This window comes from Telopea speciosissima, chromosome 1, assembly GCF_018873765.1.
Source record: "Telopea speciosissima isolate NSW1024214 ecotype Mountain lineage chromosome 1, Tspe_v1, whole genome shotgun sequence".
Taxonomy (NCBI): Eukaryota; Viridiplantae; Streptophyta; class Magnoliopsida; order Proteales; family Proteaceae; genus Telopea; species Telopea speciosissima.
The window spans coordinates 74,470,427-74,485,725 of NC_057916.1; the positions used below are offsets into that span (position 1 = coordinate 74,470,427).

The 15,299-nt window shown below is 38.8% G+C and overlaps 1 protein-coding gene across 1 annotated transcript in view; it reads right to left on the minus strand.

The window, feature by feature from the left end:
• Window positions 1-466: 466 nt before the first annotated feature.
• The window catches only part of LOC122654449 (uncharacterized mitochondrial protein AtMg00810-like), an 87,209-nt gene continuing 72,376 nt past the window's right edge, over window positions 467-15,299 (minus strand). The window contains exon 2 of the mRNA XM_043848542.1: window positions 467-1,474. Coding sequence (XP_043704477.1) covers window positions 467-1,474 — 1,008 coding nt within the window. The remainder of the gene's footprint in view (window positions 1,475-15,299) is intronic.

The window sequence follows — 15,299 nt, forward strand, 5'->3', positions numbered from 1 at the left end:
AGCCAATGCAGCTTATACGAGTAGCTGTAATTTAGCCACATGAAGAATCTATATGTGATCAATCTGAACCAATGGTATGATGGATCCTGCACCTCTCCAGCGCACTTGTACGCTGCACAGCGTGCAGCGCACATCCCAGTGCACTGGCATGTGGATCGAGGCCTCCCCAACAGCACGATGTGTGCTGCACACCGTTCCGCGCGGGAGAGGAGCTCAATCCTGGTATGATAGATTGACAGAATTAGGATCTGTTTTCATTAATTATCTCTCAATAGAGACGTTGAATAAATACATGCACTGTGGCTGAAGTAATACATGGTAGGTAAGATTACACAATATCACATGTGATATAAAAACTGATTACATGGGAAATGAGAAGATTGAGTAAATATTATGTGAATATCCTTTGAGAACCGAATATTGACTTCCCAAGAATGGGAATTCCATATTCGGTCAATACACCCCCTCAAGTTGAAGGGGAGACTTGGCGGACCTTCAGCTTGTCGCGCATGAACTGAAACCGAGCCGTGGGCAGCGCCTTGGTAAAAATGTCTGCTAGTTGATCAGCTGTTGAAATGAACTGCACAGAGAGATTCCGACTAGCCACTCGTTCCCGGACAAAGTGGAAGTCGATCTCAATGTGCTTGGTGCGAGCGTGGAACACCGGATTTGCTGTCAAGTACGTCGCACCAAGATTATCACACCAGAGGATAGGTGACGACCGAATAGGACAATGTAATTCCTTGAACAATGCTTCTAACCATATGAGCTCAGCGGTGGCATCAGCTAGAGCTTTGTACTCCGACTCGGTGGATGAACGGGCCACGGTCTTTTGTTTTCTGGATGTCCAAGAAAGGAGATTTGGTCCAAGAAAAATGGCAAATCCTCCTGTTGATCTTCTATCACTGCTGTTACCAGCCCAGTCAGCATCCGAAAAAGCCTGGAGGGTTGGATTGTGGGATTTTTCCAAAAATAACCCTAATGTGGAGGTACCCTTAAGGTACCTTAAAATCCGTTTCACCTGTGTCCAGTGATCTTCTGTAGGGCTGTGCATAAATTGACAAACTCTGTTTACAGCAAACGAGACATCAGGCCTTGTTAATGTAACATACTGAAGGGCACCCACAATGGATCTGTACTTGGTGGGATCGGTCATGAGTGCACCCCCTGAATCTGTAGAGGTTGTGGACATTGGAGTCAAGATTGGCTTACAGTCCGTCATCCCAGCCCGGGTCAAGAGATCCTGTATGTACCTGTTTTGAGAGAGCAGTAGCCCATTACCATGAGGAGTAGCTTCGATCCCCAAGAAGAAATGTAATGGGCCCAAGTCCTTTATGGAGAATTCAGAAGCGAGGCTAGTCAACAGTTTACTTTCATAAGCAGGGCTATTACTTGTAACCAAAATATCGTCCACATAAATCAGGCAATATAATAAGACACCCCCTTGCTTGAAGATAAAAAGTGATGGATCCGTCTTTGAAGCCATAAAACCTTGGTCAATCAAGAAATTAGAGAGCCGATGAAACCAGGTCCGGGGTGCTTGTTTAAGACCATAGAGGGACCGGTGCAATTTACAGACATGATTAGGCAACGAATGGTCCACAAATCCAGGTGGCTGCTCCATGTAGACCTCTTCAGATAACTTGCCATGTAAAAAGGCATTGCAGCCTCTTCAGATAACTTGCCACGTGGCTCAATCCATCTCCCGCCACGATTGGAGAAGATCCGAATTGGGTGTTGAGACCTGTAAAAGCCTTTTTTGTCTTTTTTTTTGTTCTTTTTCTTTGGTTGTGTGCAGACTGGGTTAGCCACTTAGCCAGTACAATATATAAATTTTACCAACTATGCAAAGTTGATTCCATTAAATAATTTCTGCCATATGAAAAGGTGATTTTTAGTGATTCTGGCGATTAGAGATTGACCGGTTGAAACTTGTAACTAGGGGTGCAAGTTTGGCTTTGTCGGCCTGTACCCGCTTTGGCTCGTCCTGAGCCCGAACAAGGCCTGGGCTGAGATATTTGACCCTAAGGGTGGGTCAAGGCTGAAAATTTGTGGTCCTGAGTCAGGGTCGGGTCAGGCTAGGGTTGAGGCCCTGGGCTAAGCCTAGCCTGGCCCGGCCCGGCCCTATCCGACCCTATTTTAAGTTATACTACAAATATATATTGATATAATATATATATATTATAAACTTTAAACCTCACCCACATTTTGTTATATAATATATTATACATGAAGACAATAAATGTTATAATACATTTTATTATAGTGTTATTTTATGTAAAATTGATAATTCTCTCCGACCCATTCCAGCCTATGCATTTCCTTCCCCTCCCCATGATCAGGGCCAATCATGGTCAGCCCGGCCCGACTCTGAGGACGGGTCAGGGTTGGTTTTTTCTGGCCCCGAGTCAGGGCCGGGTCGGGTCTGGGCTCAGCTAAGGGGACATAGGGTTGGGCTAGGATTCTATAAAGCCCAACCCAACCCGACCCAACCCTATTGTAGCCCAAGTTGTAACATCTCATACTCAAATTCAATTATTTACTCACCCTTCTAAGAAAATTTTCTTTCTGTGTATATTTTTCCAACCCCTCCATATCTGCAAATTCTTTATGATTCTTAAATTTCAATACTTTATTTTGTCAATTGACAAATTTGATTTATTTAGATTGCAAATTGACATGTGAGCATAAGACATAGGGGTCTAAGTTTCTACAAAATTTAGGTCCTTTCAACTTTTTAATTTTCCATGTGACCAAAAAAAAAGTATTTGGATGAGCATGTGTATATATGGGAGAGGGGATCACTGAGGAAGCATGGAAACCTTTGCCCACTCCTAGAGATTTTCTAATTATTTTTTTCTCTTTAAAAAACTAATAAAAAAACATGTTGTTTGCTCAAAAACAGAAAAAAGAAAAAAACATTTCCTTATACATGTAGGATTTTCTAATTGATACCCCTTAAGTGTCAAATAATGTAACTTTATTAATTTTCTCTCCACGTATAACACACTTAATTTCTCTCATAGTAAAGGTAAAATAGTGTCATTTCACAAGTATATTCAAAAATCCTGGAAGTCAATGACAATTCTTGAGAATGATATATTGGTATATCATTTTCAAATTATTTTGATGACACTCTCTTACGCATAACTTGAAGAACTTAATTTTGGTAATAAGACAAGACAATCAAAACGTTGTAGGACTCCAAGAATTTTGGAAGCTGAACATGTTCAAAAGATGCCAATAGCATTTCTCTTTGGTCACTCGACTAACATTTCGCTTTAACCACTCGACTGTCCGTCGAGTGAAACGGTTCATTATTAAAGAAAACCGAAGTTTTACTCTGACCAAGGAAAGAGATAGATCACAGCTTGTACAAATGCCAATCCTCCAAGTTTGAAAGGTTCAATTCCCACCTCATATTTTCTCTTGAGCTTTTTTGTTTCAGGGATCTGGCTTATATATATAGGTAGTTAAGATTGATTTCTCTTATGCAAATTTTGTGTTAGGGTTGACGTTTAAATTAAAATATAAAAGATTTCTATGAGCAAACGGCATAAAGGAGGATACCATTGAGATACATCAGACCGATTTCATACATAGAAAGGCAATAAGATCATTTCATATGTAAAAGACAGATATGTAGAGAGAAAAAGGTGTTAGTGAACTCTAAGGATTCAAAGAACCTTTTTCCATTAAAAAAATTTGGAAAAAGAATCGCTGTCTGATCATGTTCCCCTGCCCTCTATTGGATACTTCTATGCTCCTCATTGGCCCCATGCTGGTGAAGGGATCACACGATCGGACAACCAATCCTTCCTCAAAAAAATTTGACAAGAGATGATTTGTTCACTTAACAGCTTTACCCCCAAAAAAAACACAGAAGAAAACTTATCAGGATCATTAGAATTTTCTTTTACACCAAAATTCTTAGTACGAAACAAATTTGTCTCACATTGAATTTCTGGAACCCACTTCAAAATCTGCCTTATCGGACATCTTTGACCATTTGGATTTTACTTGATGGAATCTCAGACGGTGTACTTCTGAATAGTAGCAAATGATAGGATATTTTTCACATGACAGATTCAATGAAGCTCAAATTTTGTGGGGGATGAGCTTCTAGCTCAGTAGCAAGCCTCCACTTAGTCGGAGTGGTGTAAGTTCAGGGTGTTGAGTGATCGACTCCCAACCATGGTTTGAGGTATCGGATCGGATTGGCAGATTTTGGCTGGATTGGATCAGTATCGGTTGAGATCGATCCCGTTATCGATCTGATCTAGTTGTACGGATAGGGGTAAAAATGTAAAAAAATTGATTTTTTAATAAGAAAACAAGGACAAAAGTGTCATATTTGCCAGAATTTGGGCGATCCCGATCCAATCCAGCCGATACCAAGATCATGAACCATGCTCCCAACCCACCCTCCCCACCTTCTTGACTATAATAGTAGTTGTAGATACTTATCAATAAGTGGGCCTAGTGTCCCTTGTCTGGCCCCTCTTGGGTCCTTCTCTGGCTCCAATGTGGGCCTTGCACAATTTTTTTTTTTGTGTGTGGATTTATAGTTGAGTATGTTTGACCTTATAAATTATATCAAAAAAATAAAAAAAGAAATGATCAGATTATTTTTATAAATCTTTTGATCAAATTAGTTAAAATAAGGCTAAAGTTAGGGGTGCAAGTTTGGCCCTGACAGCCCGAGGCTGCCCTGACCCTCCCTGAGCTCGAATAGGGTTTGGATTAAGATATCTTGGTCCTAAGGGCGGGTCATGGTTGGGAATTTCTAGCCCTGAGTTAGGTCTAGGCCGGGCCAGGTCAAGGTTGAGGCCTCGGACTGAGTTCGGCCCAGCCCAACCCAACTCTGTCTTCTTCTTCTTTTTTTTTTTTCCAACCTGACCAGCTCATGCATCTCCCTTCCCTCCCATGGTCAGGTCCAATCAGTGTCAACCCGACTCGACACTGAGGGCGGGTTAGGGTTAGATTTTTCTAGCCCTAAGTCAGGGCCAGGATATGCAACTCAGGATTGGACTGGGGTCTTAAAAAGCCCGTCCCAACCCAACCTTGTTGCAGCCCTAGCTAAAGTATTATAAAATGGCCATTACTATAACCAATGCAACTTAGAAGAGCAGTTGCAAGTTAGCCACATGGATAATCTATGTGGTCAATCTATAGTTCTGAACCCATGGGTATGATAGATCAACCTTGTGATTGGTCACTGTTCTAAACTAAATCATATGGACTACCTTGTATTAAACTTTTCCTATGTATTTTGAACTGTTAAACCATTATATTTCTTCATTTCTAACACGTGGATGAAAACTGGTGGACTCTACGTAAGGATGAAATTTTATACCCAATATGTTGTCACATGATTGTTATAACCTGCCCTTGTAACATGCTCCAAGGGAACGGGATGCACAAAATATTTAAAAAAAATAAATAAATAAAAATTGACAAGGCCATGTCAAGGCTTGTAAATTCTATATAATGGTGAACCTCAAATCTGACATATCCAATGGTTAGATTGACCATGACAACTTTTCGTGTGATTCAAATAATCGGACGATGAAAGACTTCTCAGGGGCCTAGAAAATACATATAATGTTTTCCTTTGTAGAGAATATAACTCAATAAATTTTGTTTTTTAAATTTTTTTAATGTAATAAGATTAAATTTTTTGCGATGATATGCTTTAAAATTGGGAAAGCGAGACACTCTTATTAGCTATCACAGTCAAATGTTTAGCAGTATAACTCATTCAAATCTTATAAAGTTTTTTTTGTGATGAAAGTGTAATCACTTTTTGGGATTGGTGTGTGATTTGTGTGAAATTTTATAAAGTTGATTCCAAATCTATGATATTTAAACCAAAGACAGCTAAACTGACATTTCAGGGGAAAAAAAATTAAACGTATGTGGAGTGAGTAGTTGGAAATATAATGTAAAAAAATACTATAATTTAACACCTATAATAAAAAATAAAAAAAAAAATTAAGATTTAAGGAATGTAGTCTATAATATTTCTATATTTAGGGTATGTTTGGAAGGCAAGAAAAGAAAACAACATGTGCTTATTCTGATGACATATCAATGACCAGGAAAGAGTTTACTTCGTGAGCTGATTTTGTCCAAAGTCTTAAGTCTACAGGATAACTTATAAAAAAATAGGATACGAAGGAATCCCAGTTAATAATATTTTAGTTAACTTTCCAAGAAAAGTTCCTCCCTTTGTCAACTCGTTACAGATTTGCTTATAAGTAATGAAGAGACAAGCGCACAGGGTTAATTAGTTACAAATATCACTAACTTTCCTTTGTAAATAGAACCACTACATACAGAATAAGCCTGGAAAGGCATGAACCCTGCTGGGATTCCTGAACTTGCACTTCTTCTTTTGTGCTCTGCAGTGACTCTGATCCTCTTCTTCTTCATCTCTTTGTTACCATCAGTTCCTCAAGATCAGAGTTTTCTTGGTTCTATTTTCGAATTGATCATGAAGGCTAAGTCAGGTCCTGTGTTTGTGTTCTTCGTCTGCAACTTGATTGTTGTTGCCATCCTTCTGGAAAACTCGAAATCGTCATCATCTCACCGAGATTTTGATTGGTTTGAGTCTCTCTCTTCGTCGGAACATGGTGAGGTGGAGGAGGAGGAGAAGGGAGAAGCAAACAATAAGGACGATATCGGCGATGGCAACAACAAGAACGACGAGGATGAGGATGAAGATTTTCATGGTTATGATGGTTATGAAGAGGATAACGATGATGATTTAGATAGTGATGTCGAAGAAGATGATGATTTGGAGAGGAGAATAGAGGATTTCATAGCAAAGATCAATGGGGGCATGGAGAGCTGAATGGTTGATGGAGAAGTTCCCAACATAGAATTGGAAGCATGAAGTTCAATTCCTTTTCTTTACTACTTTCCCTTGCAGGTTTTTAAGTTTGGGGATTGTAAGTTTTGTTGATTAATAGTAAGTCTGGTTCGTCCACTTTAGGGACGTTCATGGCCTGCTTCAATCTCAAGTACTGTTGTATGATATTGTACATGGAAAATCATGGATGTAAAATTATGATGATATTTAGTCGTAATCAATAGATTTACATTGGCTTACCCTCCACGGTGGGGTTTAGTCCTACATCAGGTGGTTGAGTGTGTGTGTTTATTTACATTCTGCGGCTTGAAAGGTCCGTTAACTCTTTTGATCTCGCGTGTGATTTTGACCAAGAAAAAAATCAAAAAAACAAAAAAACCTTATATTGGTGTTGAGACTGTAAAAGTATTTCTTTTTTCTTTTAGCCCGTAAAAAAAATTCTAACCTTAATCTCTTTGGATTGAAAATTAACATGTGAATACAAGACTTAGGGGTTCTATCTATCCACAAAATTTAGGTCCATCCGTCTTATTAATTTTCCATGTGATAAAAAAGAGTATCTAATGGATGATCAAGGTTCATTGAGCAAGCAAGGAAGCCTATGGCAGCTCGCAAAGATTTTCCTATTTATTATTTCTCTCCTTTAAAAATGAATAAAAAACCCACACTGTTTGCTCATAAAAAATAAAAAAAAACTTTTCTTTATATATATGTATAAATATTTTTTTATTTGACAAGTGTCAACTAATGTAATCTCACTAATTTGCTCTCTTTTAGCAAGGTTAAAATCTTGTCATTACATGTGTGTGCTAAAAAACTGTGCAATTCAATGACAAGTTGACAACTCTTGAGAATGACACGTTAGTGGGTTATTTTTAAATTATTTTGAAGACCCTTCTTTACCTTTAAATAATTTAAAGAACACAATTTTATAAAGGAAAGATGCGTGCAATGCATGACGCCCATGTGCTCTAACAAAGGGGCGTGCAAAATGACCGCTACACCCTTTAGAACCCCGAACATGACCAAGGGTGCACCTGTCATTTAGAACACCCCTGTGTCAGGGGGCAGGGACGGCATGTCTGGTGCGACCGAGTGGTATTCTTTCTCCTTTTTGTAAATAAGACAAAGGACAATCAAAAGAAGGTTACATGTTATAAATACACCTATACATATCCTGTTGGGATATCCAGGCATAAGACAAAAAGAATAGTCCCACATTGGTTATGAAAGGGGATGTGGGTGAATTAATAGGTACTTGGACATTCTCTCCTTAACGACTAGCTTTTGAGGATGAGACTCAAGTTCCTAACAAGTGATATCAGAGCTGGGGCATGAAAATTCCCGTTTGGCCGAGGATTCTCGAGATTTGATCTCAGGTTCCACGTCAGCTCCCGTGTGGAGGGGGAGATCAGGATCTTAGGCTCCATGTGTTTGCCATCCGTGTGAAGGGGGAGATTGTTGGGATATCCACGCACAAGGCAAAAAGAATAGTTTCACATCGGTTATGCAAGGGGATGTGGGTGGGTTAATAGGTATTTGGGCACCCTCTCCTTAACTGCTAGCTTTTAAGGATGAGACCCAAGTTCCTAACATATCCACCATAGGTGATGAAGATGGATTCCTTTATGCAAATTTTGTGTTACAAGCAAAGAGTTCTATGAGCAAGCGGTATAAGGGGAGCAATACCAATGAGGTGCGTCATAATCATTTTATACATAGGAGAGCAACAAGGTCATTTCATGTAAAGAGGAAAGGATAGAGAGAAAAGGTGTTAGTGAACTCCAATGGCTTAGAGAACCTTAATTGTAGAAAGTTTTCCTTCACCATATGGGAAGGATTCAATCGCCGAATTTTTCTCCTCTCAAGTTACCTGCCCGGTTAGGTTCGTAGGTTCCTCTCATAGGGAGGGTGGAAATGACAACCTCACCCTACCCGGGCAGTGTGCTCAGGCAAGGGGTGAGGTCATCATTTCCAACCCCCTATGAGAGGAACCTACGAACCTGACCGGACAGGGAACCTGAGAGGAGTTAGATTCTCAACCGCCATCCTAGAATCCTAAAATATCTCCTTATTTATGATGGTCGAACATACCCTTCTACTATTGTGAGATACCCTTTCCAAACCCGCCCATCCAAAAGTCAAAGTCAAGGGATTCCCCTTTATATTGGCTTAAAGAAAACTCTATCAAAAAAAAATTAACAACAGACAATTTGTTCCCTTCTTCATAGAGAATCAGAAGCAGGTATTTTTTTTTTAAAACTTCCACTACCCTTAGTCGTCATGATCCACCTTGCATTTTGACCATCTCCTCGTTTTCCCACAAAACTAGGCATCAAACTCCTCTCCAACAAACCCCATCGCATAGGAAGTGCCCAGTGAGCATCCAACAGATAGGCTGATTGGACCCACGCTGGGATGTGTGCCTATGCACATCTCGACACACGCCCAGTTGACCACCAATACAAAGTATAGAAAAACCTATCAGGACCATTTAGATTTTTCTTTTACATCAAAATTCTCAGAAGCTATCCAAGCACAAACTAGTCCCAATCAAAATCTGCCTTAACGGACTTCTTTGACCATTGGATTTTTTACTTGATGGAATCTAAGACGGTGTTCACTAGATTCTGAATGGTAGATAAAGTGGAGCATTTATACTATAGTATTATTATTGAATGATCTTAGGCAAAACATAGAATCGACATCCGCTACTTTCGCCTGCCCTTACTTTCGTGTGCGTCCTACACACATCGAGGCGCGCAAAGACTGCCTTACCCCAGTTCAGGCAAGGCGCCCGGACAGGGGTAAGGCGGTCTTTGCACGCCTTGATGTGTGTCGGGCGCACACGGAAGTAGGGGCAGGCGGAAGTGAGGATGTGAACTCCAAAACTTAAGAACGATCTTTCTTGATAAACTTATCAAGGCGGTTTAAATATTTTTCACAAGATAGATTCAATGAAGCTCAATTTTGGAAAAAGTTTTCTTTCACCCATAGAGGACGGTTCACCCACCACCCTAGGGTTCACAAACCCCTCCTAAGGTTTTAGTATGTTCCAAAATACCTCACACCACTAGGGGATCATTTCAAATGAGAAAAAAAGATCAAGATAGACAAAGTGAACATTAGCTTATGGTACACCGACAGTGTGCCCAACCTTTTCCCCAGCCTTTTCCTCATACTTTTGTCATATGTAAGATGGACGAGGACGGTGGACTCTACCAAAAGATGGAATTTTGTACCAAATATGTTCATATATGGCAGCTATAATCTGTCCTTGTAATATTCTCCACTTGAATTGGTGTACAAGGCCATTTATCAATACATATGGTTCAGTTGTTAATAGTGAACAACAAGGAGAAAAGAGAATAAAAAAGAGAGAGGAGAAGAATGCACACAACAAATAACATGGTTCAGTCCTCCATGAAGAAGACCTACATCCACGGTGCTAAAGCTCCCCCTTTCAACTTATTTTTCTAGGGGAGGATTCTTTCACTTTAATAGGCACAGAATATAGCTTGGTACATTTTCCTTTATGGTAGTTACAATCGTTACTCAATATGGCTTGATTCCTTACCAGATTAAAACCGAGATTTGCTGGAGATCCAATCCTTCCAGCCGTGTGAACCTCTGCTGATTGATTCTAGTTAACACTCTTCGGAGGTCAACCTAGAAATCAAAACCTGAAAGTCTCCTTTCAACAGAGCCTTGGTGAAAACATCAGCGAGTTGATCCTTGCTTCGAGCGTAAGGAGTCTCAATAGTCTTATATATCTTGTAGTTTCTCCTGGACAAAGTGGCAGTCTACATCTATATGTTTTGTTCTTTCATGAAAAACTGGGTTTGCTGCAATATGGATCGCAGCTTGATTGTCACAGAACAATTTAGATGGAGTACCCAAAACATTTTCAAACCCAAGTTGCCGAAGGAGAAGACGAAGCCAAATGCGTTCACTTGTAGCTGCACCCATGGCCCTATACTCGGCTTCTGCCCTGGACCGAGCAACCACCTTTTGTTTCTTGCTTTCCAAGTAACAAGGTTCCCCCTGCGAAAGTACAAAAACTAGTAGTTGACTTCCTATCCATAGGGCTCCTTGCCCAGTCAACATCAGTGTATCCAACAATATCAGTGTTCCCATTGTTCTTCATCAAAACACCTCGACCAGGGCACGATTTGAGATACCTAAGAATGCGATCTACTAAACAGGGATTTACGAATCGGTATTGGTATCAATACCTATCTGGATCGACCTATATTTGACGAATTTGCCTTTCGGTTTATTTAAAAATTGTTTTTACCAATTTACCCTTGGTTTGTATGAAATTCATCGATATAGGATTGGCCAGGAATCGGTATCGCCCCTGTCAATACCGATACAAATCGACGGATCCAACACCAATTTCTAAAATCATGCATGTAAATGCCGTAATGCCAGTATTTCTAAAGTCAATAGATGGTCGACTTCACAAATATTCTATCCATCCAATGGTTGGAATGACAATGACATCTTTTTAGTGGTTCAAATAAGTAGCCGGTCAATGCAAAGGCTTCTGGGCTTAGAGAAGGCATCATATTGTTTTCCTTAGTAAAAATTATAAGCTAATAATTTTTTTTTAATGCAACAAGGGTAAACATTATACGAAGATAATCTCAAAGATACTATAATTAAACACCAATAATAGAAAAGTACAGATTTAAAGGAGTGCTCTCAACAATATCTCCATACTTCGGCTATGTTTGGATGCCAAGAAAAGAAAAAAATCATAACAGTGACCAGGCGATTTCTAAGTCATCTATTGCTCGTCATCAGGATTTGTCACTCGAGTGAAGAGATTACTCTTCAAGTAATCACGAATTATTAATTAAGTACTGCTGTTATGGTCTCTCACTTCAACAGTTGAAAATTTTGGGGTGAGTGGGTCTTCGGTTGTGACCAATTTTGTGGTTTATCTTTTAACAAGTTGGAGTTAAAATAATCTTTGATGGTTGAAGAAGTCTAAGTAAGCTTATAATAATCTTACAAGATGTTTATAAATCATAATAATAATAATAATAATCCTACATGGCATTAATATTCCTAATTATGGAATAGAGATGTCAATCATCACTAAACACATCAGGTTGGATTAGTGTAGTTTGTGTAATAGGTGCCACTTAATTAGATTCAAAATGAAGTAGAAATGAAGTAGAAATGAAATACAACTGAGCCGAAGATGAAATGTTTGATAAATCATGATATAAAAAGGATCGAATTTTCTTTCACCCATGATAAAGAGAGAATTTCTTAATCAATTTCATTTGTTTGATAGGAAGCAGAATAATTATGACCCTTCATCCTCCATAGGTGATGATCTGATAATTAAATGTCATTGGAGAGGATTTGGATTCTGGGGATCACACCCTCTGGATGGTGGGAGATTGACTCTAACTCTGATGATTAAATATCATTGGAGAGGATCTGGGTTCTACAAGAACATACCCCTAAGCCCTAATGCTAATAAATTTCATGGTAATCCTCATCTAATTTACTTTGTGAGCTGACTTTGGTTCAAGTCTAAAGTCTACAAGAAAACTTACAAAAATAGGATACGAATCCCTGTTAATATTTTAGTAATTTTCCAAGAAATTAAAGTTCCGCTATAAGTAATGATGAGACAAGCGCTCAGGCTTAGTTGTACCACAAGCCTGGAAAGGCATGAAGTTGGATGGGATTCTTGAACTTGCACTTCTTCTTTTGTGCTTTGGAGTGACTCTGATCCTCTTCTTCTTTTCTTTGATCCCATCAGTTTCCCAAGATCAGAGTTTTATTGATTCCACTTACGAATTGATCATGAAGGCTAAGTCGAGTCCTGTGTTTGTGTTCTTCGTCTGCAACTTGATTGTTGTTGCCATCCTTTTGGAAAACTCGGCATCGTCATCATCTCACCGAGATTTTGATTGGTTTGAGTCTATCTCTTCATCTGAACATTTTGAGGTGGAGGAGGAGAACGGAGAAGCAAACAAGAAGGAAGATATCGAGGATGAGGATGAGGGTTTTCATGGTTGTGATGGTTATGAAGAGGATAATGATGATGATGATGATGATGATGATGATGATGATGATGGAAGTGAAGTCGATGATTTAGATAGTGAAGTTGAAGGAGATGATGATTTAGAGAAGAGAATAGAAGATTTCATAGCGAAAATCAATGCGGCATGGAGAGCTGAATGGTTGATGGAGATGCTTCCAACATAGAGTTGCTATTGGAGTTCAATTCCATGATTTTATCTGGTTGGTGTTTAGTTGTAAATAACTACGTACACAAAGTACTTCCTTTTCTTTACTTTATTTTCCCTTGCAGGTTTTTTAAGTTTGGGGATGTAAGTTTTGATTAATAAGTCTGGGGACGTTCCTGGCCTGCTTGAATCTCAATATTTTTTTTTTTTTTTTTTTTTTTGTTTTTTGCTGCTTGAATCTCAATATTTTTTTATTTTTTTTTTGTTTTTGTTTTTTGGTGAAGGAATCTCAAGTATTAATGTTCGATATTGTACATGAAAAATCATAGATGTAATATGTTGTCATAATTAATAAACTTATGGGAAAAGACTGGGCACACCGCCCGCGTAATGCAAGCTAGTGCCACTGTTTCTCTCTCTTCCTTCCTCCTCCCCCCACTTTAAATGACCTATGCCCCTGCTCTTGTATGATGTTCTGTACCCCCCCCCCCACCATGGTTTGAGGTATCGGATTGGATCGGCCGATAGTGGTCGTATCGGATCGATATTGGTCGAGGTCGATCCCGAGATTTGATCAATACAACAAGGTTTGACTGGATCGTTGATTGGATCGCCCAACTCGGTTGGATCCAACTAAATATATTTTTTTACATTTTTCAAAGTTTTTAAGTATTTTTTTTTAAGTTTTATATTATCTTGACCGATACCAACTGATTTTGACCAATCCGATCCAGATAATATTGGCCGATTCAATCCCTAGATCACAACACCCACCAACTCTGGCCAACACATGACCCGATCCATAAAAAAATGATTTTGGCCGATTCGATCCCGATCTGAAAAGGTTTCGACCATGACCGATCTCGAGTTTGATACCTGGATTTTGAACCTTGCCCCCCACCCCTATAAGTATCACCTCGTAGCCAAGGTTCTAAAACTCGGGTTTCGACTAGATTTTGACAAGCAAGAAAATGAGTTCGTCTCGGTCGAAACCTGGGACTTTTTCCAAGCTAACTCGAACCTTGGTTTTGAGGCTCATAAGTTGTTTTTTTTTTTTTGCCTTGATACTTATTGTGTTGCCTATTTTTGACATTTTAAACTCAATCCATGCATTAGTTTCACATAGAGAACACTAAAAATATTACTAGTGATTTTTATCCAAGTTTGATACTGTATATTGTTCTTGAACATGGTATTGAATAAGGTTTGAGCGGAACATAACTTCTTCAATATAAATGAGATTTAAGCAAACTTAGATTTGTTAGAAAGCTTTGTTTTGATAGCTCTCCAACAAGTCCAAGATTGCTTAAATCTGATTTATATTGAAGGAGTTATGTACTGATCAAACTTAATTTGGTGTGCGTGAATGCTGTCAAAATCGCTATGAATGAAAATATTTTTTGGACATCAAAATAAATGAATATTTTACCGCACTTTTGATTTTTAGCAATGTTTTATCATATTAAGATTTATGAAATTTTTATATTTGAAAAAAACCTCAACATTAGAAAGTTGAAAATTGCACCTACTATCGAAAATTCAGTTTTTGTTCTTGAACTGGGGAGATGGACGTTCTTATCTTTTGGAATTTGATTTTTTTAACTATTTTTATTGGATTCAAACAGAGGGGTATTTGCTTATTTATGAATAATATCTTAAGTAAATGAAATCCAAATACAAAAACATTTACTAAGTGTCTGTCCTAGTTAAAACCTGTCTGTCCTAGTTTCGAGTCAAGTTTTCCCTAGTTTTGTTGGGTATATGTGTCGAAACCACTAAAACATGATCGAAATCAGTCGAAACCATCGAAACCCGATCGAATCCAGGAATTTTATAAAATCCCCCTTCAATTCGTCTTGAAAACCTAGGAAACCGAGTTAACTCAATGGTTTCGACAGGTTTCGATCGAGTTTTTCTTCCATGCTCCCAGCTATTCCTCTCCCTGAACTTATATTGGTGTTGAGACCTGTAAAAGCATTTATGTTTTCTTTTTCTTTGATTGTGTCTAGACTGGGTCAACAAGTACAATACATAATCTTTAACTACTATGCAAACTTGACTCCATTTGATGATTTCTGCCATATGAAAAGGTGATTTTAGGGGCCGTTTGTTTGACAAAGACTTAGATGGGATGGGAGAATCTGGGTGAAAAAATTTACTAGTGTGGCACTTCAAAATCCCACCCCAACCTTATTAATTTATTTGGTTAA